This window comes from Manis javanica, chromosome 3 (assembly GCF_040802235.1).
Source record: "Manis javanica isolate MJ-LG chromosome 3, MJ_LKY, whole genome shotgun sequence".
NCBI classification, from domain to species: domain Eukaryota; kingdom Metazoa; phylum Chordata; class Mammalia; order Pholidota; family Manidae; genus Manis; species Manis javanica.
In genome coordinates this window covers 1,029,333-1,055,036 of record NC_133158.1, presented here as the reverse complement: position 1 = coordinate 1,055,036, position 25,704 = coordinate 1,029,333, and the positions used below count along the sequence as shown (strand labels likewise).

Genomic DNA, 25,704 nt, shown 5'->3' with positions numbered 1-25,704 from the left:
CAGGGACCAAAGAGCGCTGCTCTCAGAGGGACGGGCCACTGTTTCCAGTGCACCTGGACTCTCACCCGTCTGAACTGCAGGCCCTAAGCTGGTGGGATCTGTCTTTGACCACCACCTGGGACTTTCAGAAGACTGTGAGTCAAGACTAGTTACAATGAATTTAAACCAAGACCCTCAATAGCTGAGATAAGCTGTTTTCCTACCCACCTCTCCCAAATCATGTTAAACTATATCTTAAAGCTTTTCTCAAGAATTATGTTTGATAATGTATATATAGTACTTTAGAAAGCCCAGTGATTTTATTTCAGTTCACCATTCGGCAAGACGCTGACTTCAGCTGTTGAGTTTCAGTCTGCTCAGAAATGCTGAGAGTGGACACACCAAGGTATTCTTTATATGAACTCCCTTGCAGCCGACCTCAACAAACATTCGTCATGCTCTGCCTTGTTGGGAGAATCAGGCACTTAGGCTCCCTCTGCCTGAACACCCCTCTAGGTCTGTGTGACGAGCTGCGTGCTGCACCCATCCAGGGTCCCCCTTCTGTACGCCCTCCTTGGCACGCTGGAGGTGGCTCTCCCACGCCCCGACTCCACTGCTCCAAGTCTAGGCCTGCCGCTCCTCTCCTCAGCACTCCCATCAGAAGACCCTCTTATCATCTGGATGCCAGAAAGGCATCTTTTATGGATAGGCCTGTGTAGTGTCTGGCCTCTCCCCTCCACAATCCTCAGGTGAGCTTCCTACAGCCCAGCCCAACAGGACAGTAACAGCTCTTCAAGAGCTCTTACGGTTTGCAGCGTCAGTTCTCACCCTGTTTAAAGCCCATCAGCGGAAACTGAAGCCTCACTGGAAGTCACCGGGACCGACCGACCGCAGAACCACACCCTGGAGTCCAGCAAGAGCCCGAGGGACCCCAGCGCCCCATGCACCTCCCTGCCTAGAGGGATTCAGAGAAAGGGCACGAGCCACCAGCGACAGGGCTGAGAGGGGCCGGCTGTCAGCCCAGAGACCTGACAGACATGAAAAGAGACTGACAGAATAACATGAAAAATCTAAGTCTAAGCAATTTGGTATCTTAGATGAAATACCCAAACTGACACAAAATGAAAAATGAAACAGCTCTATATCTATTAAGGACATTGAGTTCATAGGCAAAAATTTTCTCACAAAACTCCAGGCCCACCAAGTGTTTACTGGTGAATTCTACCAACACTAATTTACATACACTTTCAAACCCATAGAAAGAATACTTCTTCCAAACTGGTTTTATGAGGTTCACATGACCCTGACACAAAAATCTGACAAAAAAGAAAAAAAAGAAAATTACAGACCAGTATGCCTTACAAATAAGACATAAAAATCAATCCAAATATTTTGGCAAATTAAATCCAGCAATATAGAAAAAGAACAAGATATCATAAGTGAGGTTTATCTCAAGAATCTTAGGCCAATTTAACATTTGAAAACTCCCAAATGTAATTCACTGAATCAACAAAATGAAAAGGGGAAAGAACAAATGATCACTTCAATAAATGCGGAAAGCCCATCTGATCACCCAAGATAAAAATTCTCAGCAACTTTAGAAAAAAGTGAACTACCTGAATGTAACGTAGAGCACCTACAAAAAACATTACAGCCAATGGCGAGAGAGGGAACGCCAAGCTGGGGAGCACGGCATGGGTGCCACGCTCACCAGTCTCATCGTCATCACGCCGGGGGCCCTGCGGGGTGGTAAGGAGAAACCCGCCTGTGTTCTCAGATAAAATGACGACTAACACAGAAAACCCTAAAAGAAGAACCCACACAACTACTTCTAGAACTAATAAACAGATTTAGTAAGGAAGCAAAATACAAGGGTGATACACAGACATCAAAATATATTTCCACATGGCAGCCAACAAATGGAAACCAAATCGTCAACAGGAGAACTTGTGTTTCACCACCACAGCCTCTTTAACCCAACATATCTGAAACATCATTTCAACATGGAACCCACAGAACATTATTAATGACTTACTTTACAGCCTTTTCTCATCTACATCTTCAAAGCCCACCATGTGTTTTAGAATTAGAGAGCATACCAATCCCAATGGCCACATTTCAAATGCTCAATGGCTGCACGTGCTCACTGTTACCCCTGGGCAACACAGCTGTAGACTGAACACAGCAATCAAGGTAGTCAAAATCAAAGCAGGGGTTTGGGGAAGGGAGGGAGTTGGTACAAATTAAGTTGATCCTAAAATCTGTGGAAATGTAAAGGACCCAGAATATCCAAAGCAATCTTTAAAGAGCAAAGTTGGAAGACACCATCTGACTTCAAGACTTACTATGAAGCTACAGTAATCAAGACAGTAGGGTACTGGCTTAAGGACAGACATATACATCAATGAAACAGAATAAAGTCCAGAAGTAAATTCATATGCTTATGGTTGAATTTAAACAAACATGGGGGACAAGGTAATTCAATGAAGGAAAGGACAGTCTTTTCAACAGATGGTTCTGCAATTACTGAACATTGTTATACAAAAGAAAACAGAACTGACCCTTACTTTATACCGTACAATTAATCCAAAACAGTCCACAGATTTAAATGTAAAACTGAAAACTAAAACTTCTAGAAGAAACCACAGAAGGAAATCTTTGCAAAAAGATTTTAGTTTAGGCAAAAATTTCTTAAGACATAACAAAAAAAAAAAATCACAATCCTTAAAGGAAAAATAATTGATCAACTGGACTTTCATCAAAAACTTTTACTTTTCAAAGACATAAAGAAAATGAAGAGACAAGCCACAGAGTGGGAGAAAATAATTGCAAATCATGTATCTGATAAAGGACTTGAGGATATACAGAGAACTCACACAATTCACTAATGAACAACCCAATTTTTTTTAATGGGCAAAAGATTTGGACACTTCACAAAGAAACATGAACAGCAAATAAGATCCTCAACATCATTAGTCATTGGGGAAATGCAAATTAAAACCACAAGATACCACTTCAGACTCACTAGAATGATTATAATAAAAAAACCTGACAATATTAAGGGTTAAGCAAGGATGTGGAAGAACTGGAACCCCTACATAATGCTGTGGGAACATAAAATAGTAGAGTACCTCAGGAACCAGTTTCACAGGTTCTAAAGTGTTAAACATACCACACAGTCGCACTCCTAGACATCCACCCAAGAGAAACAAAGACAGACATCCATCTAGAGAGCCCTGGGCATGAACTATGCTGGGCAGTGCAGCATAGTTTGTAACAGCCAAAAACTGGAAACAACCCAAAGTCCGTCAACCGATGAATGAATGGATAAACAAAATGCATCTCTCCACACAACACTCAGACGGAACAAGGACAGCAGCACTGCCATGCAGAACAATGTGGATGGGCCTCAAAGACATTATGCCGAGTGGAAGGGCAGACCCAAGAGACTACATTCTGCACAGTTCCACTTACATGGAAGCTCCAGAAAAGGCAAAACTTTAAGACAGAAAGATGATCACAAGTTGCCTGGGGCAGGAAGTGGGGATTGAGCAGAAGGGCACACAAAGGACCTTCTGGAGGAATAACAATGTTCCATGACTCGGACTGTGATGATGGCTGCACAGATGTGTGAACTTACTGAACTCATCTAATGGTACACTTTGAGATGGGTGAATTTACTGGAATGTACATAATACTTCTATAAAGCTAAATAATAATAAGACTGCCTGATGGATATATGATAAAGCACATGCAGAAGGCTAACAGCTGTACACTCTACACGGCAGGTGCATGGACGCCCACTGCACAGGTCTTTAAACTTCTTTGTACTTTCAACATTTTCTGTAACACAGATCGGGGGTGGGTGGTGCCAAATTTAATTCAATGCAATCACAAGCATAAACAAACATCACAATTAACAGCTCTTACACTACCGCATCAAACAGCTCATTTTGGCCTTTTTCTCACTTCTCCAATTGAGATTCTCCCTCAGAGTTCTGACATGGTTTTGCCAAAGGTTAGCCGATTACATACAATATGCATTTCAGCTTAAGTAGATATGAATTCCACATGGGTCTGTGAAACTGACGTCACTCTGAACCCCCAGACCAGGCCCGCTTAGCTCCCCGGGAACCTCTGCTCCCAGTCTGTCAGCGCCACAGACCACAGCTCTCAGGCCTGCTCCTCACTCCCTGGGCCCGCCTTTGAGCCACCACATGCGTGCCCAAGCCACATCAGTGTGAACACAGACCCAAGATCATAACACCCCTCTCATCTTTCCTGGGAGCTGGGGAAGGGGGCGTGACCAATCAAGGGGGAAGGGAGGACAAGCAGTGGTCCGTAGCCCACCAAAGGGTGGAGTCTCTGGGCGGTCCAGAGAAGGCCTGCCCAGGCAGGGTCAGAGTAGGGGCCCAATGCAGTCCAGCTTCACTGCCCTTTTCCCTCTTGCCCTGTCCCCTCAAAGTGCCAGAAGCCTCTGGGGAGCTCTCCCTCCAACATGAAAGGACCCTGAGGCCATTCCTGCTGTGACACTGCTTGCTTTCCCAGTTCAACTTGGCTTGTTTGCCATTGCATTTATAGTACGAACACCCTCAGATGGGTTCCAGGTTTTGTTCCAGGAAGCACTTAGCTACATGCATGTCAAGGACTTTGCTGCTAGTCAGCAGTGTTGCCCCAAGTTTGCAGGCAAACATCTTCTGCAGCCCTCTCTGTGTCTGGGACAGCCACTTAAGAGGTATTTCCCTGATACAGGTCCAAGACGCATAGTAGTCACCACTTGTGCACAGGTCCTACGGTGGAAAGCTGCAGGCAGCTAAGTTCTCCTTCCATGTTTTATGAAGGTGCTAGTAAATGTGCCACAATTCTATCCCTGCTTCAAGTTGGCCTGTGGGTGGGGATTTAGGCCAATGGGCTAAAGCTGCTCTGGCAGAGATGCGATGAGGTTGTAACACTAGCAAGCAGTTTCTGGCACAGCTAAGAGATCCATGTCTGCAACCTCGGCATTTCTTAGGAATTCTGGAGGCGTTCTCCTGCATGACCGAAGGGCTTCAGAGACCAGGGAGATGAAAGTGTCCACATCAAACTGTGGGCTGGGAATGCAGGCCATCTTGGTGAGATAAAATTGAATCTGGTGGCCTCTGCCCACTCACTGAGACAGCTGCCAGATCTCAGGACCTTAGATGAGGCAACGCCAGCAGCAGCTGGGTTACCGCTCATACTTATTCTGTGACTTGCTGCCCCACTCTAGATTTCCATTTCACTGTGTCTATTTTCTCCACTAGGTTCCTAAGCAGAAAGCAGATGGAAGTAAAATAATTTTTCAAATCACAGGTCCCACGTCCACCTGAAGTTTGTTAGTAAATGAGAGCCAGAAAATTCTTTTCTGGTTTTCACTAAACCCTACCCACCCCCAAAAGTCAATTACTCTCTATCAGGATTTTATATTAATCACTGGAACAAACAATTCTTGATCCCCTGACCACAAAGAACTCAAAATACCAGAGGGAGACAAATCCTGCTAATGAGGAAGCAATCGATCCCCACGACATTCTGGACCTTTTCCAACACACAGCCAACATCTGTCTTTGGGAAAAACGTTTTAAGAGTTTCAGGAAATTTAACGGTTATAACTTAACATCCCAGGGCACTTGAACAGTGTATGTTTATTTTTCAAAACAATGCATAAAACATGCTATTTCACAGAAGGATCAAGGTACTACTGAAGGGCCTCGGCTCCTGACAACAGTTCCCCAAGGAAGCCCCCAAGCGCGGCCAGCTGCTTCTCCCTCTTACCCTACAGCTGGCTCAGGCTGTCCAGCCCTCGGGGTAAGTTAATAACAAGCTTGCAACTAGTATTTCTCCCCCAGAAAAAAGAAATCCAGCAGCCCACCAGAACTGTCACCAGCCCTTCCCACACTTACCAGTGCCAGGGGGAGGATGCAGCTGATGGCAGTGAGCATCAACGGCCTGAAAAAATACAGGTGGTAGTTTCAATTTTTATTTAGAATTCTTACTTGCTAACTGCCTGAAATCTTTTAAGTCTACACGAATGGGTCTCCATGCCTCAGCCTGAGTCAAGCCACTTCGTTGATCCAATCTCATTTGTTAACAAACACTAGTGGTCGTCACTAAACAGTGGGGGGGGGGGCGGTAGCAGTGGACTGTGGGCTGTGGGCGAGCACCTGGGCCTGAGGTAGAAGGGACAGGAAAGCTAGCCTGAAGAGACCGAGATGGACGGACTCAGTCTAGGAGTGCAGGGCGAGGTAAGAAGACACTAAAAGGTAAGAGGAAGAAGCAAGGTCAAGGCAGAGACAAAGGAGTGGGCGGGCCTGACCGCGAATGGGCAGGATCGGCAGCAGCAGTGGGGACGTGCACCCAGGGCCCCTGGCCTCAGGCAGGGCCCACCCCTCAAGTCTACTGCCGGCGGCGAGCCTTCACCTGCCCCTGCCTCACGCCTGCGTGCTGGCGGCCTCTCCAAGGCCGGCCCGCTGGCTCCCGACCCCGACGTGCCCCCTTCCGCTTTCTCTCCACAGGTCCTCATTCAGAGGGCTGACTTGTACTCAAGGCACCCACACATTCTATGTGCTTTCAAAAATCTGATTAGTAAATACAAATTTGAAGCCTGCTTTCTAGTTTAACCTCAATTCAGTCCTGTTACGGCCTCTCATCAGTAAAATCTATACAAAAAACCTCCCACCAAAGACTTCACTAAGCAAAAAGTTATGCAAAATACGGTAAGACAAAAATATAAAAGTCATCATTCCTTGACCATAAGGGTACTTTTTTTATTATGAAGAGCACACAATGAAACCCATGTGTCCATCACCCGGATCCAATGTCACCTTATGGCTAAGCCCACTGAACCCGTGCCTCACCTGTCCCCACCCTCTTGATTAGTAGGAAGGAAATCCCAGCCGCCTGTCTGTACATGGCGTTACCAGTGGAACACCTCTGGGAAGTACCTAGTACAAAAGGCTGCTAACGGTCCCTTCCACAATTCTAACAGCTTTCCAGCAGGGTGCCATTACAGGCAGGATGGCCACCATTTCTGTGAACCAAGGTCATGCCTTATACCCACAATCAAAAGAAATGTAGATGGGAGCTCATATTTGATGAAGTGCAAATAGTAGGACTAAAAGCCAAATCTCCTACTATGTTCCTGCAGCCACAATCCCATCTTGTCCAAAAATGAGCACCACTGCTCTCTCCCAGCCCCGACTACTTACTGTGAGGAGGCAGATAGGCAGGGACACTAAGTACCACCCGGCGGCACCGTCCGGGCCCTCTATTCACGCGGACACCTGGGAGGCCAGCACATCTTACTGACAAAGCCACACAGACTCCAACAGCAGGTTTCAAAGACAGAGCTACGGGCTGCTGTCCTCATCTGTACACAAAGCATGGACACTGTTTTTTTGTTTTTTTTTTTAGGAGAGCAAAGCAGAGGCTTTTATTTAGAGAAAGCGAGAGGACAGAGCTCCTGGCTCACACCTGGAGGGGACAAGAGAGCCCCGGGACACTGTTTTTATAACCTTTCTGTTTATGTAAAGCCCCATCAGAATGGAAACTCCTTGAGGATGCACTTCTAAAACAATTTCCTTCTCCATCCGCCCCAAGAACCAGGTCCTGCCCGCTGACACACCCTCTGCCCGTCTCCAGTCACTGCACAGCCACCGGCTCCTCCCGAGGGCAGGCAGGGACCAAGGCCTTCCCAGCACCACGCCCCCAGGCGATGCAAAAGAGGCAGATGCGGCTCGGAGGGAGCTGAGGGAAAGGGCGGGGGGCCAAGGTCTGAGGACACAGAAACCAAGCGCGGCTTAGAGGGGCAGGAAGGAATTCACGCCAGGGTCCTGAGAGGCCACTTGAAATTTTTCAACAGAGTAAGATAAGCAAATGGTGCTTTTAGTGGATATATTAGAAAAATATGAACCAGAAGGAAAGAAAGTTTTACATATACCTCCTCTCACACCATCCATTCTCAGGAGTTGGCAGAAACCAAAGATCTTTAAGTCACCTTATATGGTACAAGTCAAACTACTTTCTCCATCACTCTTAGCACCCACCTAAAAGTTGAAACAGCAGAAGACACTCAGGAAACACTTGTTTATTAGGTACCAACAAATTCTTGACCCGTCCCAACTACCAATGAACAAAGAAAATCAAATGGTTCATGAAAAGCATTTTGATGAAAAGGAACAAAGTCCGTCCCCCCAGCAGCCGTATGTCTAGTCTGTCTAGTGTTCCCTGGTCGTCACCCACAGGGCAGAGCACGCCCCTAATTCTCTCCCAGATTTAGTGTGCTCACCCACTCCCTCCCCCTCCAAACCTGACTTTTTAATATTCAGATCAGTACTACCAGTTACCTTTGTAACTGAAGATGCTTTTCACAAGCCCAGAACTGCTTTGGGCTTCCATAGCACTAACCTTGGGCCACTCGAAGGAGACTATTCACACATAGGCCCAGATATGCCTTCTTCACTTGGCTGCTGCCAATCACTTGTGCTTTGCCTGCCTTGCGTCTGGCTTGCACCTTGTGTGCGCCAGGCCTCCTGCTCTCCACGGACTGCCCTCCCCCCCTGTGCAGGGCTCCCTGGTTTCTGCACCACGTCCTGTCTTCCATGTCACTCTATCTGTTGCTTGGAGTCTTCCACTTCCTGTCCCTAAAGAAATTTTTCCTGGAGCCACCAAAATTCTGTTCAAATTGGGGCACCTGTTATACAGGCGATATCGTAAGACTTTTCTGTGGACTATATAGTATTACTTTAATCATTTTTTGAATTCTTTATTTTCCTCATTCTGATCTTCATCTATAAGTAACTACTTCAGAAAAGGTGCAAGGGAGGTAAACTTTAGGAGTCCTTGCACATCTGAAAATGAATTTATTTTGCAAGGACAGAATTCCAGGTTCAATCTATGAAGACTTGCTCCGTGGTCCTCTGGTCGCCACTGTTGCTGAGGAGGCATCTGACCACCATTTCGTTTAGAAAAACCTGGTGTGTTGCTGTGGACACGGTTAGGCCTTCCTGTTTATCCTCGTTATCCTAAGTTTCAGTGACAGTCCTATAGCAGTGGATCTGTCCCCGCCTCCTGGGCAACGGCTGGGCCCTTGCAACGCGAAGTCTGCATCTCTCTAGCTCCTGGGAATTTTCTTCTTCTTTTACTTTAATGTTTTCCTCCTTTCAGATGCTCCTGTGGCATCTGATTGTTTTATGGATGCCACATCTTCTGGAGTATCTTCAAGGATACTAGAGTGTGCTTTCAAAAACAAACAAAATCATCCACCGGTCTGTTTCAGTAGGTCAATTTTTCTTCTCTTTTTTCTTTTTTTTTTAAATTTTGCATGTTTTCCTCAAATGTCTGGTGATTCTTGTTTAGCCATTCACATTGAAAAGTGAAGGGTCACCAAAAGAAGGAATGAAGTACTGATACATGCTAAAACTTGGATGAACCTCGAAAACATAATGCTAAATGAAAACAACCAGACACAAAAGGTCACATGTCACATGATTCCATTTACATGACACACAGACTAGGTGACTGCACAGAGAGAGAACACAGAGCAGGGGTTGCTAGGGGCTGGGGGAGTAGACAGTAACTGCAGAATGAGCACCAGCCTCCCTTTTGGGGGGATGACACTGTTTTGGAACTAGAAGGAGATGACAGTTGCCGAACACTGTGAATATACTAATGCCACTGAATCATACGCCTTTTAAAAGGGTTAGTTTTATGTGACTATTACAATGGTGGGGGCAGAAAATGACTCCACACTATGCTCGTTTGTGGACAGAACCTATCGCCTGAAGGGCTTCTCTTCAGGATAATCTATCAGAGAGAGCTGTTACTCAAGACTCAAGGGCCCCCAAATAATGAGGCCAACCAAATCTCACAGCTTTTAAGGGCCCTCTGCCTCCCCAGTTCATACTATTTGTTAAAAATAGCAGACTGTTTTGTCTGGAGACCACGTGCGGGTAGGGCTGACCATTCTACATGCAGACCTTTGAGTAAGCCTGGGTGCAGCACACTTCTGCAGCCTTTGTAGTCAGGAAGGCCTCTTCAAAGATCTGCTGGACAAACTGGCTCCCATGTGCAATGATGATCCCCCCTGACCTCTTTGTTATTATGAGTTTATAGCATACTTTCCCTTTCACGGTATTCAAAAATGGGAGGTGCATTTACCCTGCGCTCTTTAATTATCTCTCTATTCCTGCCCTCCCAACTCTCCAGGGAATCACTGAGTTATTTTCCTTTACAATAGATTAGTTTGCATTTTCTACAATTTGATATGACTGCAATCACAAAACGTTTACTCTTTTGACCCCCCAGGTTCCCCCATGCAGCACAGTCATTCTGACATTTATCAACGATGATTCTATCTTACACTACTGAGAAGCGTGCTGTTCTATGTGTGTGCACTATTTGTTCACTCATCTGTTTATGGATATTTGAGTTGTTCCCAGCTTTTGGCTATGGTAAATAAAACTGTTACAGACTGAAAAATTATATGGTAACAAACTGGAAACCTAGAAGAAATGGAGAACTTTATAGAAAAATACAACCTACCAAGGCTAACCCAGGAGGAAACAGAAAATTTGAATAGACCAATTACTAGCAAGGAAATTGAATTGGTAATCAAAAAACTACCTAAGAACAAAACTCCTGGACCAGATAGTTGCACTGCTCAATTTTATCAAACATTTAGTGAAGACCTAATACCCATCCTCCCTTTTAAAGTTTTCCAAAAAGTAGAAGAGGAAATACTCCCAAACTCATTCTACGAGGCCAACATCACTCTAATACCAAAAACAGGCAAAGATACAACAAAAAAGGAAAATTACAGGCCAATATCCCTACTGAACATAGATGCAAAAATACTCAACAAAATATTACCAGAACAAATTCAAAAATACATCCAAAGGATCATCCATCATGATCAAGTGGGATTCATCCCAGGGAAGCAAGGATGGTACAACAGTCAAAAATCCATCAACATCATCCACCACATCAACAAAAAGAAGGACAAAAACCACATGATCATCTCCATAGATGCTGAAAAAGCATTTGACAAAATTCAACATTCATTCACGATAAAAACTCTCAACAAAATGGGTATAGAGGGCAAGTACCTCAACACAATAAAGACCATATATGACAAACCCACAGCCAACATCATACTGAACAGAGAGAAGATGAAAGCTTTTCCTTTAAGATGGGGAACAAGACAAGGATGCCCATTCTCTCCACTTTTATTCAACACAGTTCTGGAGGTCCTAGCCACGGCAATCAGACAACACAAAGAAATAAAAGGCATCCAGATAGGTAAGGAAGAAGTCAAACTGTCCCTGTTTGCAGATGACATGATATTGTACATAAAACCCCTAAAGACTCCACTCCAAAACTATTAGATCTAATATCTGAATTCAGCAAAGTTGCAGGATACAAAATTAATACACAGAAATCTGTTGCGTTCCTATACACTAACGATGAACTAGCAGAAAGAGAAATCAGGAAAACAATTCCGTTCACAATAGCATCAAAAAGAATAAATACCTAGGAATAAACCTAACCAAGGAAGTGAAAGACCTACACTCTGAAAACTACAAGATACTCGTGAGAGAAATTAAAGAAGATACCAATAAATGGAAACACATCCATGCTCATGGACAGGAAGAATCATATTGTCAAAACGGCCATCCTGCCTAAAGCAATCTACAGATTCAATGCAATTCCTATCAAAATACCAACAGCATTCTTCAATGAACTCGAACAAGTAGTTCTAAAATTCATATGGAACCACAAAAGACCCCAAATAGCCAAAGCAATTCTGAGAAGGAAGAATAAAGTGGGGAGAATTACGGTCCCTGACTTCAAGCTCCACTACAAAGCCACAGTAATCAAGACAATTTGGTACTGGCACAAGAACAGACTCATAGACCAATGAAACAGACTAGAGAGCCCAGATATAAACCCAAGCATATATGGTCAATTAATATATGATAAAGGAGCCATGGACATACAATGGGGAAATGACAGCCTCTTCAACAGCTGGTATTGGCAAAACTGGACAGCTACATGTAAGAGAATGAAACTGGATTATTGTCTAACCCCATACACAAAAGTAAACTCAAAATGGATCAAAGACCTGAATGTACATCATGAAACCATAAACTCTTAGAAAAAAACATCGGCAAAAATCTCTTCGACATAAACGAGCAATTTCTTCATGAACATATCTCTCCAGGAAAGGGAAACAAAAGCAAAGATGAACAAGTGGGACTGAGGAGGATGGATGGGAAGGGAGAGATAAGGGGGAAAAACAGACATTACGATTAGCACACATAATGTAGGGGAGGACACGGGGAGGGCTGTACAGCAAAGAGAAGACAAGTAGTGATTCTGTAGCATCTTACTATGCTGATAGACAGTGACTGCAATGGGGTATGTGGGGGGCACTTGATGGGGGGAGTCTAGTAACCATAATGTTGCTCATGTAATTGTAGATTAATGATACCAAAAGAAAAAAAAGAAAAAGAAAAATGAACAAGTGAGACTATATCAAACTAAAGAGCTCTGTATAGCAAAGGACACCATCAGTAGAACAAAAAGACATCCTACAGTATGGGAGAATATATTTGTAAGTGACAGATCTGATAAAGGGCTGACATCCAAATTATATAAAGAGCTCATGCACATCAACAAACAAAAAGCAAATAAGCCAAATAAAAAATGGGCAGAGGATATGAACAGACACTTCTCCAAAGAAGAAATTCAGATGGCCAACAAGCAAATGAAAAGATGCTCCACATCCCTAATCATCACAGAAATGCAAATTAAAACCACAATGAGATATCACCTCACACCAGTTAGGACGGCCAACATTCAAAAGATGAATAACAAATGTTGGTGAGGATGTGGAGAAAGGGAAACCCTCTACTGTTGGTGGGAATGTAAAATAGTTCAACCACTGTGGAAAGCAGTATGGAGGTTCCTCAAAAAACTCAAAATAGAAATACCATTTGACCCAGGAATTCCACTCCTAGGAATTTACCCTAAGAATGCAGCAGCCCACTTTGAAAAAGACATATGCACCCCTATGTTTATCGTGGCACTATTTATAATAGCCAAGAAATGGAAGCAACCTAAGTGTCTGTCAGTAGATGAATGGATAAAGAAGATGTGGTATATATACACAGAATGGAATATTATTCAGCCATAAGAGAAAACAAATCCTTCCATTTGCAACAACATGGATGGAGCTAGAGGGTCTTACGCTCAGTGAAATAAGCCAGGCGAAGAAAGACAAGTATCAAATGATTTCACTCATAAGTGGAGTATAAGAACAAAGAAAAAACTGAAGGAACAAAACAGCAGCAGAATCACTGAATCCAAGAATGGACTAACAGTTAACAAAGGGAAAGGGACAAGGGAGGATGGTGGGAAGGGAAGGATAAGGGGGAAAATGGGGTATTAAGATTAGCACATATAATGTGTGTGGGGGGACACGGGGAAGGCAGTACAACACAGAGAAGACAAGTAGTGATTCTACAGTATCTTACTACACTGATGGATAGTGACTGTAATGGGATGTGGGGGGGACTTGATAACAGGGGGAGTCTAGTAACCATAATGTTGTTCACGTAATTGTACATTAATGGTAGCAAAATTTTATAAATAAATAAATAAATAAAAACCTGCTACAGACTTGTGAATACTAATAAACCAAAACAAATGGGGGAGTAGATATGAGGGCCGCCAAGCACTGTGAAGCGGAAGCCAGTGTCAGCAAGCTGGCAGAAAGGATCAGAGGTGCTCTTCGATGCCACGTCATTCACAGCCTGTAACACCTGCATTGTATTTACGATTGCAGATACCTGCAGTCATTTCTACATACTCATTATCAACATGGACATAAAAACCACTTTTACTTCACAGTCAAAGAAATATGAAGGTCCATTTAGACATCTAATGCACGACGGAAACCTCCCCAGCTGGCGAGCAGGGCTGGGCAGCGGATGTGTACCCACACTCCGGTCACAAGCCAGCTCCCAATGGTGGACACGCTCCTGCCTCACTGGGATAACTTGAATTATTTCCTAACTTTCTTTTGCACTTCCACATGAATATAATATAAAATACCCAGCCTCACTTCTGAAGAGTCTGTTTCGTTACATCTGCATGAAACTTAGGCTTCTTTATAGGAATTGCCAAAATGAATTCTGACATGCACCCCAAGCTGGGAACCACTCACCCATTAGGCGTATACCAGCTCTACTTAGAAGCCAGCTGGCTTCATGGAAACCCTTTGACAAGTACACCCTCTGTTTACAAATAGGAGCACACAAATGCATCACTCTGGGGTTGAATTCCCAACTTATGCATTTCCTGACCTGGGCTCAGACAGTCAGATCAACAATCAGCAACATGAAAACAAACTGTATGCAGACATTTCTGTGAGGTGCTGTTATACAAAGAGAAAACGTGGGTCTCTGTCTCAAAGACATCAAGCCCTGGTTTACAAACGATGGATTTCCAGTAAGCATACAAGTATATACTGAGGGGTACAGAGTGCCCGACTCTGCCTGGGCACCAGGAAGGCTTCCTGGGAGAAGGGAGTCAGGGTAAAGTGTCAGTGCCCAGCGCAGTGGGTAGTGGAGGCACCAGGTTTAGAGAGCCCAGAAGCTGTGTCAAATGGCACTGGAGTTAGTTATTCCTCATTAAAGGAGGCAACTTGACATACAGACTGGGAAATGAGAATGAGAGATGGACCACTGAGAGCCTAAAATAAGGCATAAAGGAAATGAGAGTGGGTAGAAAGACTTCCCAGAGTATGCAGGAAACTCCTAGTCAGAGAGAGCAGCTCTTCCAGACGGAGCCCACTCCGTGCTCAGGATGGTAAGAACAGCTCTGTTCTCTTAAAATGACCACACAAACCTCTCGCTCATCCTGTCTGTATCTCTACTTACGGTCAATGGCTCGTGGTCATCACAGTGAAAACGTTTCATTGTGGTAGCTTGACGAAAGGGAACACAACATAAGCTTCAAACTCTGACAACCACATCAGCTGAAGCAACTGAGCCCCAGGGAGCCAGACTTCCGAAGGGGAGGACAAGAAGCTCCCGCTGCTCTACTCTGCGTCTTTCTCAGGTCTCACCCGCGACACTTCCCTCTTCCAGGCAGAGACCTGCTCCTCCAAGTTATTTTGAGAGCAGTAGGGGCAAAGACAAAGTAAAAGAGAGAGACTGGCTGGGATAGGGCAAAAGTTAGAAGGAGGAGGGGGTACCTCAGGAGCAGAGACCCCCAATTCATTAAGTGGCACTGATGCAGCCTCAAGAGCAAAGACAGCAGGCACGACACAGGCCATATTCCACTGTATCCTTTTTTCTGTTCCGATTCAAAATACACCATGAATTATGTGTACTTTTCTTACCAGCAGGCCCAGGAGAAGGGCACCAGATGCTCTGGGAGAGGGCAAACCAAAGAGCGCAACCTACCCAGCACACGCACATAGGTGTCGGTCAGCAGTGTTCCAGACCTTCCTCCATCTGCCTCCTGTCCCCGCCCACAGCGCACAGTCCTATGAATGCGTCCTAAGGGGACCACGACGACATGACAGCAACATCCCCCGTTCTGCTCCACGTCACCGCAGTGCCTCCCCCAGAGCTGTAGAGGCGTCATCACTACCACATGGACAGATGGGAAAACCTCAGCTTACGGATGCCGAGGAACGTACCAATATCACACCGCACTGGACAGCAGAGAAGGGGCTGGAACCCAGTCACCTGACCATGAGCCCAGGCTCAAGCCAAGGCCCGACAGACACAGAGGCCACATCCACGAGAGCTCACCTAGCAGTGTGACCAGTCCCAACAGCAGGGACACACAGGTCACCTAAGTGCCCAGCAGGGAAGATATGAGCCAAGCATGGCCCAAGAACAAGACAGTGTGCCATGGAGAAAAGTCATGGTGATGAAGTAAGAGGAGGGGAAATGTTAGAAATATACATGAAAACAACAGAATATAAAAATATAGGTAATGCTGACCAGGGCAGGGGTTTGGGTCTATTTTGCTCACAGCTATTTCTCTGGGGCCTAGTTCACTGTAGGTGCTCAGTAAATAATGGCTGAATGAAGGCATCAGATAGCAGCACAGTAATATTATATATCAATATGGACAAGACCTGAAGGATAATGAACAAGGAAGAAAACTTTGATTTTAGATTAATGGCATTATGAAGGATACTGTTAAATACCATAGTAACATCTTAACAATAAAGTTTACATATAAATTAATTCAGGATTAGGACACAGGTGTGGGATTAGTATCCTCCGGATTACACTTTAAATGCTTTAAATGGTCTCTATGGTAGTGTGAGAGCACAGCAAAAACACTGGCTGGCCTTGAATTTGACGAAAAGCTGCCTTTCTGGAAGGCAGTGAGCATGTGTGTGGTGCCAGGTACACAACGAGGACGCAAAGTCAGTGATGACAATAACCTTTCAAAGCTGGCAAGACGGGGACAACTCTGGCATGAGCTGTACCGAGGCAAATCCTCAAGCAAATCCTCAGTGTCACTCTGAACATTTCTCGTCTCCCTTTTAAAAATAAATTTATACATCAGTAAAACATATATCGGACTTCCAGACTGAGGCATCACGATGTCAACATACCCACTAACCAACGATTTGAAACACAGGAATTTAATCTAGGTTCTACTGAGATACAGCCATGCAAAAAAACCTGACATCAGGTCATAAAAATAGAAATCAGATGGCTGCTCAGGACACAAACATCGTACTAGACCTGGCTTGAAGATACTTCCCCATTAGTGATAACAAAAATACAACCATTACTTGGTTAATTAATGAATATGCAAATAAAAATAAAATGGTCTTAAGATTCAGCCAAATCAGGATATAAAAGTTGATTTAAGAAATAAAGTCTCTTAGATATCAAATAGTTGGTGCCACTTAAAAGGCTAAATGTAAAGCATCCTGTGTTAAGAACATCAACCGCTTATGTTACTAAAGTGCAAACAGACAGAAACCAGGTCGCTTTGAAAGCAGGGCTTCAGAGGCTTCTGCACTTAAGAGTCAAAAGCCCTGAAAACTCATTAGGAATCATTCAATGGGGAAAAATGATCCACAGAAGAAGAATCTTAAGAGATTTTCCAGCTATATGTTGCTAAACAGCCAAGACTAGATTTTAAAACAAATTCAGGTAGGAGGGTGGCAGAATAGAATGTTTTAGGGAACAAGTTAATACTGCAGTTGATAAAGCAAGACTCATAAAAACACTCATCATAACCAGCTTATTTTTGCAATCCTATCTGGGATACACCGGGCTTGAGAAATGAGCAGCACAGTTTGGTGCTAAAGAAGTTTAAGAACTCTGTGCCCTTTCTACAACAGTAAATACACCTCAGGCTGGGTTCATGACCCTGCACATCTAATTCTTTTTCACTCAGATGTCCCAGTCTCCACTCCAGCCCAGAAGTCAACTTCCGTCCCCCCACTCCTGCCTTCTGCCCCACCCAAGGCTCTCTGGCCTGCCCAGCTCAGGGCACTACCACTTCTTCCTTCTGACTGCTGGCTGGGGCCCCCCAGACACCCCTCTCATGCTGCAGGGCAGAAAAGTGCACAATGAGGGGACTCAGGTGGCCCACCGCCAACGAAAGCCGGCCTGTGCTCAGTCTGGGGATCTGCTGGCCGAGCCTGCTCCTGAGCAGCTTGACAGCAAATGCCTCATGCTTCATGGAGCCATATAAACAGGAGTCACTGAACAACAAAATTCTTCTTGGCTAACTACTCACACATTTTGTTCAAAAATGCCTGTTACCACTAGAAAGGGCCTCGCTAACCTACAGTAGCAACAAAACAATCTTGGTATAAGTTTCATATAAAAATAAGTACACTGTGTAAAAAAGGTACCTTTGTTTTCTTTTAAGACTCGTATATGATCACTAAAAGCATTCATCAGAGATTTCCCCCTTCCAACAACACAAAACCTCGCCTGGCAAAACTCCGTCTCTCATGACACTCTACTAGTGTAGGATGATGGCTCATTCTCACAATAATGTGTCTGCTCTGCCATGCCCTGAATCCCCGGAGTTTCCCCCAGTAACAGACGAGTGTCTGCGCTGCTGTCTGTCCTCAGTCCCTGCCCTGACTTGCTGGGCACTTTCCCTCCTCAAGCAGAGACCTCACTTGTGGACAGTTACCCTCTGCCACCAGAGGCTCCCACCAAACCAAAAGGCGAGTGTCCCAATTGGGGTTTTTCTACATCAAATCCTAAAAGGCTTAATTTACACTCACCTGTGGCTCATCCATAGGCAACTGATAACACACAGTGAAACAACAGAGATGAGTGTCCCCAAAAACTGCACGCCCCCACCCCCCACCAAACTGTGACTGCTTCTGTTCACAGACAGCGTTGACGAGCTATACTTTAAAACCAAATACGTCACATTTCCTAGTAGTCAAATAGCACCTAAATCACATGGCAGAATCAGATATCTCAAACATCAGAGGTATACAGACAGCACACACCACTGGTGATGCAGGCATCTGGGGTGAGCTGGGTGATAACTAGCCATTGCGCAGAGACACAAGCAGGGAGCGGGGGCAGCTGAAGCACCCAGCACCCGCCAGTGAGCGCAGCACCTCAACGCAAAACATTTTCATCACAAGGACGAAAACCACTTAGTTTTTAGTCAGCCTGAAAAAGCAAGATTGTGAGCAATTCCTTCGCCTTTCCTTCTAACCAAGCTGTTTCTGCCTAGCCAAGCTGGTCAAATTCCTGAGCTGCTTACACCACCACAGAGTCCCTTTATGTGCAGACAAGCCAAGAACGAGCAGCCTTGCTGCCCAGCCCCAGAAAGAAAATGGTGTGAACATGCTCCTCCAGTGAGCTGGGCTGAGAGGTCTCTTCCACCACCATCTGCATTTTCATGAACTACTTTCCTCCTCCCCATTTTCTCTTTAACCCTATTCCCACGTCTCAACTTCTTCCATCTCTTTTCATGATTTCATCTCTGTTCTGAGTTCCTTTCGCTCTTCCCATGAACCTGAGGGCCAGAGTAGTGCCCTTCCGTGCAGTACAGGTGGGCACGCAGCAGAGATTGCTCACACCAACACGAGCAACTGTCGGCGACAGCCCACAAAGCCCACACATAGCCAAGGCCCTGCTCAATGCCTACTGGGGATGAGACACTGACAGAAATGATGGGGGAGAACAGGTATACGGTAGTTTCTGCGCTCCAGGAAGCGGCAATCTGGTTGCAGGAGTCATGCAAAATCACACAGAAAGATAAAACAGCAGAAGCAGCCAGAAGACTGCAGGGTATGACCTAACACATGGGTGGCAGTGCCTGGGCACTGAGACCAAAGGAGGCACAACCACTGTGTTCCGGGGGTCACTCAGGGAACACTCACACCAGACTCTGAAGGAGCCCTAGGACACTAGGAGGAGGAATTATGTCCACCTAATAAGAACCTAATAAGAATAATAAATTTTTTGTTATATATATTTTACTACAGTTTTAAGAAAAGAGGAGGGAGAGAGGACAGGTGACAGGGCTCCTCAGCTGTCTCTGACAGGCCAGGAAAGTCAGCACAGAAGGCTTAACAAACGGATAATCCCTGTGCCATTCCTAGGGTCTGAGATGGGGACTTTAATAAACCGATACTGCCAAGCATGCGGGCACACACCTGACAGCTCCTTTTCTATTTTAAAATACCAACACCGTGTACAATCCGACAGTATGGTTAAAGCCAAAGAACTAGTCGACCAGACAGGGAGAGGTGTCTGTGGTGAGGAAGGAAGTGACCCAATGCCTCTGTTCCACTAGGGAAAGGCCCTCTGGAGACTGAGGTCCCAGCAGCTTTGCTGTAGCTACAGTGCATGAATCCCAGACCTCCACAGGGTTCCAAAGGGGCCTCCGCTCTCTACAGCTTTCTGCTGAGTACAAGAGGAAAGTCTGCACTCGCTCCCAGGGTGAGTCACAGCAGCCTCAGCTCTCAGCCGCCACCTAGCTGCTGATAAAGCCCAGAGTATCCAAGTCCAAGGTACTAGTCTCTGCTGACCGCTGGAAAGAAAATCCCCGAACTAGCAGATAAAACAACTTTTATAGAAATCATACACGGCACACCTTAGTTGTTTCCATAACTTATTAAATACCAACAAGAACATTATTTGGTTAAAATCATGCTGATGTGCCCTTGACCTTCAATTTAGCAGATAATAAAATCTATAATAGTTCCTACCTATAGGAAGGTCAGTGAAGAAAGAGGAATGTCCCTCACTTCCACATAAAGGCCAACTTTCCAGGAGGAAGAAACGTGCTGGAAAACTGAATGAGGGTAAGAACATTCCCAGTACACAGTGTTCTGCGTGAGTACACTGTGAGCTGATGTCGTATTACGTAGTAGTGAATGTACACAGTGAGGACAGTAATGGGCCTGAGGCGCAGGACATTGAAAAGTATGCTCGTTTAAGTATTGAAAATTAAGAACCATGCTGGAATAACCAACTTTGTTAGTTCCTTAAAATTTCCACATTAACATCCAGCGGAATCAATGAAATACAAGCTATGAGAACCTACTTTATTCTTATAGTTACTGCTAAAATCTCTTTAAACGTCAGACATTAGTCATCAGTATTATGAAACAAATGAGCTCATCAGCCCAGAGGCACTGATTATTCAGGGCAAACTGGGGGATCTGGGTGCCTCTCAAGACATTTACCCTTCACTCACACAGGTGCGGAAGATGGTGAATCTGATGCTTATCGTATTTACCTGTCAAGCTCCATAAGACTCACTTACTGAAACGAGATAATCTAAGCAATTCTGTTTATATGTACTTGTGGTCTACAGTTTCCTAAATCCACCTCACCCCTCCTTTCTAATTCTTAGTAGTCTGGGAATCTGAGGGCCTTAGATATGCACATAACAGAAAAACAAAGTACATGCATGAGATGTGTCCAAATGATGCAACATATATTTAAATTTGGTTTCAAGCTGCAGGCCCATCAGTCTGGAGGAGACCTTAGATAGCAGCAACTCATATTTGATTTAATTGGGTGGGGGATGACACCTGAGGTAGACAACACTGCTCACCTTTAGGACAGAGGCTAAGCTGGTCATGTGCTCATTGAGGGCACCCTCAGACTCCTTGTAGGTCAAGCAGGTGAACTGGTACTCCTCAGGATCAAAGGCATCGGCCCCCTGCTGCTCCACGTCGCTGGCCACTCCCACGTAATAGTCCTCTATATCCCCAGGGTCCTCATCCTCTTCCTCCTCCTCACAATTTGGGTCATAGTCGTCTTCATTGCTGTCAGACCCCTGGCTATTCATGTCCACAGACATCTTAGCATCCGGTCAAGTTGCAGATCAGGAAAGCAGCTGTTTCCCTCCCCCCAAAAGTTACCACTGTCTCAAATGCATTAGTGTCTTTGTCTTCAAAGGGAAGAAAAGAAAAAAAAAAGTGTTACTTTCACTATAAGAAGTCGTAATAGAAACAATCAGAGAATCAAAATGGCATGGCCCTGGCCCTACCCCTACTGTAGCCTTTCCCACCTCTGGTCTCATTCAGGAAACCTCACCGTCAGCTCCCTGCCCAGACTCACCAACTGGAAACCCTTTCCTGGAGGAGCAAAAGCTGTGACAATAGTAACTCCACATGAAGCGTCTGTCATGAAAGTATAAGGCTGTCTGCTTCATGTCAAGGAGTCAAATTCCTGTGGACTTGTCCTTCCTGCCAGAGTCCTTAAGACAGAAGTACATCCCCAAGTGGGGTGACCACCAGGGGAAGCAACCTAAAGGTTGAACTACCAAAGTTTAAAATCTCTTGGCTGATCACGCCTCACTGAGTGGTGATCCACACAGCGCGTACACAGGAACACAGTTCCTTCCTCCTGTAATAGCTAGGAAAAGAATGCCACTGTCTCACAGATGTCTTTCTCAGATATCTGGAAAACAGGAGCATGGTTAGTAAATGAAAGAATAAATAAACAAATCAAAGCCACAAAGCTTTTCAACATCTTCCTCTAGTTGCAAAGTTAACTGACTTTTCAGTTTCAAAGGGTCCTACACAGCCTTTATAAGGGTATCTAGAGTAAAAAAACTGACCTCAAAGTGAAGGAAAACTATAGATATTCTGCTTTAGCAGGACTGAGACTAGGGAAAATGGAAACCTAACAGGGTGAAGAAACAAGAGCTCAAATGGAACCAGCTACTGAACACTCCTCACAGATCAAAATGGTCTCTTACACAGAAAGGGAAATCCACCAGCTGACAAAGCCCATGATGGGGCCTAACTTCAACTCCCAGAAGATTCTAACAAATACCTGTTAACTTCTCTGCACAAGTACTACTTCAAGTGATCATTTTGCAAGAAACGGGATCAAATAGTGACTTAAATCAAAAAACTTACAGGACCTTGAAATACAAGAGCATTTGGACTGAATGGTATGTAAATAATCTACATACCAAAGTCTGGATTAAACAGAAAAGTAAATAGAAAGTTTGTCTGAAGTAGATAATCTCTCTCTTAAAAAAGTAAAATAAACATAATTAAAACAAGATTAAAAATGAATCTGTACCTATGTAACCAGTCTAAAGGACTACACAGCCACCTTTTAGTGATGTTATAAAAATATTAGTGAATCTGTTTGATATGTTAACTGTAAATGCTCAAAGTTTAAAACCATTTCACATTAATGAGAAGGCAATAATATAATTTTGCAGTCTGACTTTTAACAAATTGTTCTGTATGGTAGAATCACCTAATCACAACTGAACTTAACTAGGGTATTTTTTCTTTAGGAGAAAAAATGAATATTTAAGGATACCTGTAATTCTTGAAGCTCTTTCATGAAGATGTCACCCAAATATTCTGTCATATAGTTTCCATCTAAAATGAAAAGAGAGAATTCTATTTATATGTCTTAGAATTGGTAGCCTGCTTTTGCAAATTTATTTTTTTAAAAGCAAAGACATTTAAAAGGACAAGCAGCAAGGGGCCAGAGTAATTATGAAATTATTTTCTTGTAAGTCCCCCAGAAATGCATATCTCATAATTACAATGACAAGAGTTACATGGCCTTCTAGAAAAAAGAAAGTATACAATGTAAACAGCTGACAATAATTTAACCAGGGGTCCTAGTGATGGAAATGGATATCCAATTCCCTTCCTCAGTTTGAAAACCCACCACCTTACTCCTATTGTTCAGTTCCCCTGAATTAACTAATTTCAATCCTAAATGTTACAGAGATTGACAAAAGTAAACTGTAATTGACCTAAAGCTGGGTTTTAATTATAAAGTCACCTCCACTGTGGTAATCTAACACTTACAGAATACTGCCAATACTTCAGATCTTACTTTACTCACGAAAAAATTTTCAAGTTAAAAATGTTCCCCAAAAGGATACCCACCAAGCAGTATTAACACCCATTTCCCACCTATCTTCTGACATGCTCAAGGGCCATCTGACTTTCGCAGGTACAGACCCCACTAAGCACTACTTGCTTACTCATTTAGAAATGTTATGGTCATTTCCTCATCCTTCAGGATTTCTTAGAAAACCAGAGCTTGTAACTCCCAAAGAAATATTTCATATACAGACAAGCAAACACAAACTAAATGAAAACCAAAATCCAAACAATTATTATGGAAGATAATTTCCAAAATAGTAGAGGAAAATTTATTTTGTTTAGACCTTTTTTCTTTAACCTGCTTTTTTATCTAAAATATGGCTTACTGGACAAATAGAATCTATGACTATTGCTCCCATCTACAAAATCTCACTAATAACAGGTCTCATTTAATGAGAGACACTTTCAGGTCAGACTCATTTTCATTAAATCTTCCCAACCCTACAAAGTGGCTATCATCTCTTTCTTACAAATGAGGAAGCTCGAGGTCTAAAAAGGCTAAGTAACTTGCCCAGGATCACAGAGCCGGCAAGCCAGAGAGCACAGCGTCTATACTTTACACCAGATCAATGGCTATGGAGATTCCTAACCCCCCAACCTTCCTAGAGCTAATACTATCCACAAAGCTTTCTCCAGAATCACAACAAAAGGGCATGTTTTTCACTTTCCCTGGGGCTTAGACCTTGCCCATATACTAAACTCACCAACTAAAACGGGATAATTTCAGGTTCCCCTCCAAAAGAGAGAAAGCCATTTTCTAGTTATTGGGTGCAGGTCCAGATTAAAGTAAAAACTTTATTTTTTCAAAGTCAGATGTCTCTGCTCTGCTTGACAGGGGCCACCGTGTCATCGCCGTATTAGAATCCACGAAAACGCTTTGACTTCCTTCAGATATTAGATATTATCCCTCCATCCCAGACAGAAAAGGAGGAATAGAAATGACTTTTCCCCAGAGCCGAAATCACGTGTTCTGAAAACCTGACACTCAACCTGGGCTAAAGGACTCGAACTGAAGACTTCTCAATTTAAACTTGACAAGAACAAAACAATGACTTTTTGGCGAGTCTGACGATGTTTACCCCAGATATAACATTAAGTTCTGAAGGGTCATTTACAAAAGCTTACATACAACTCAAATAAAACTACTTGGTACAAAACTATGAACCAGCAACTTAAGTTTCAAAACTCTACGCAGTATCTGTCTTGTTTCCTACGGTAGCCACCAGCCACATGTGGTTATTTAAATTTAACTTAAATAGCGAGTAAAACCTAAAATTTGGTTTTTCATTTTGTGGCTGGTCGCTCCAGCCACAAGCGCAATGTTCCGCGGCCACATTAGGTGGTGGCCACCCTGCTGGCCGGCGAAGGTACGGAACACGTCCACTGTGGCAGAAAGTTCCGCGGGACAGGGCAGCGCTCGGGCCCGCACAAGCCCGGGCGTCCGTCCGCGAGGACGCAGACCGCACGCGGGGCTCCGCCGGGCGGGCTTTAACCACCCGCGGGGCGCGGCCAGGGCCCCCAAGGACGCCTCGGCCGGAGCCCCGCAGCCGACGCGCCTCCCCGGCGCCCGGGGCAGGCCCAGTGGCCCGGCTGGGGAGAAGAGGTGGCCGCGCCGGAAGCCTCTCGGCGGGCGGCGCAGCGCGAAGACCGTGCCGAGCGGCCGCGGCCGGGGGCCTCGCGGGCGGTGGCGAAGGCGGAGCCGGCTCCGGGGGAGGCGCGCGGGAGCCCACCCTCCCGGCCCGCCGGCGTAAACAAGGTCGCGCCTCGCGCCGCGCACTCACCGAGAGCCGCGGCCCCGCGGCCGCTGAGCCCGCGCGAGCCAGACCGGGTCGGGCCGGGCCCGAGGCGCGGACCCGGAGACGACGGCGGCGGCGGCGGCGGCGGCGGCGGGCCAACACCGGTCAGGGCCCGCGCTGCTTCCTCCGGCGGGGCCGTCTCAGCAGCCCCGGAAGTGCTTGGCGCCGCGCGTCATTTCCGGCCCGGGGTCGCCCAGCGGTCGCGGGGGTCGTGGCAGGCGCTGGCGATGGTTCCGCTCTGCGGGCCGGGCTCAGCCCCGCGCCTGGAAAGAGCCTCTCACCCGAACCCGCGCTCTCGGGGAGCCTCGGACGGGCCCTACCGCCCTCCCTTCGGCGGATCCCGGCGCCGGGGCGTGGACGGAGGACTTGCCCCCTGTCGGCGCGGGTTCGCCGCCCGGGTCTCCAGCTTCCCGTGCACCGGACGAGATTGGATCTTACTTGCCTCGCTGCACAGTTTCCTGAAACAGTGTCGGAAGTGCCATCGTGACTTCCAGGACCTTC

General features: G+C 45.2%; 1 protein-coding gene across 5 annotated transcripts in view; it reads right to left on the bottom strand.

Moving 5' to 3' along the window:
* ARIH2 (ariadne RBR E3 ubiquitin protein ligase 2) overlaps positions 1-25,704 on the bottom strand; it is a 43,747-nt gene extending 18,043 nt beyond the window's left edge. For 2 of the 5 annotated variants that reach the window (XM_073230576.1, XM_036994265.2), the window contains exons 1-3: positions 25,189-25,704; positions 22,824-22,885; positions 21,091-21,429 (exon numbers count right to left, since the gene is read on the bottom strand). In XM_073230576.1, the coding sequence (XP_073086677.1) occupies positions 21,091-21,339 (249 nt within the window). In that variant the 5' untranslated portion in view covers positions 21,340-21,429; positions 22,824-22,885; positions 25,189-25,704. Of the gene's footprint in view, positions 1-5,900; positions 5,947-21,090; positions 21,430-21,599; positions 21,942-22,823; positions 22,886-25,188 lie in introns of those variants that run through there. The other 3 variants (XM_036994266.2, XM_036994267.2, XM_017679728.3) reach the window with 3 other exon arrangements.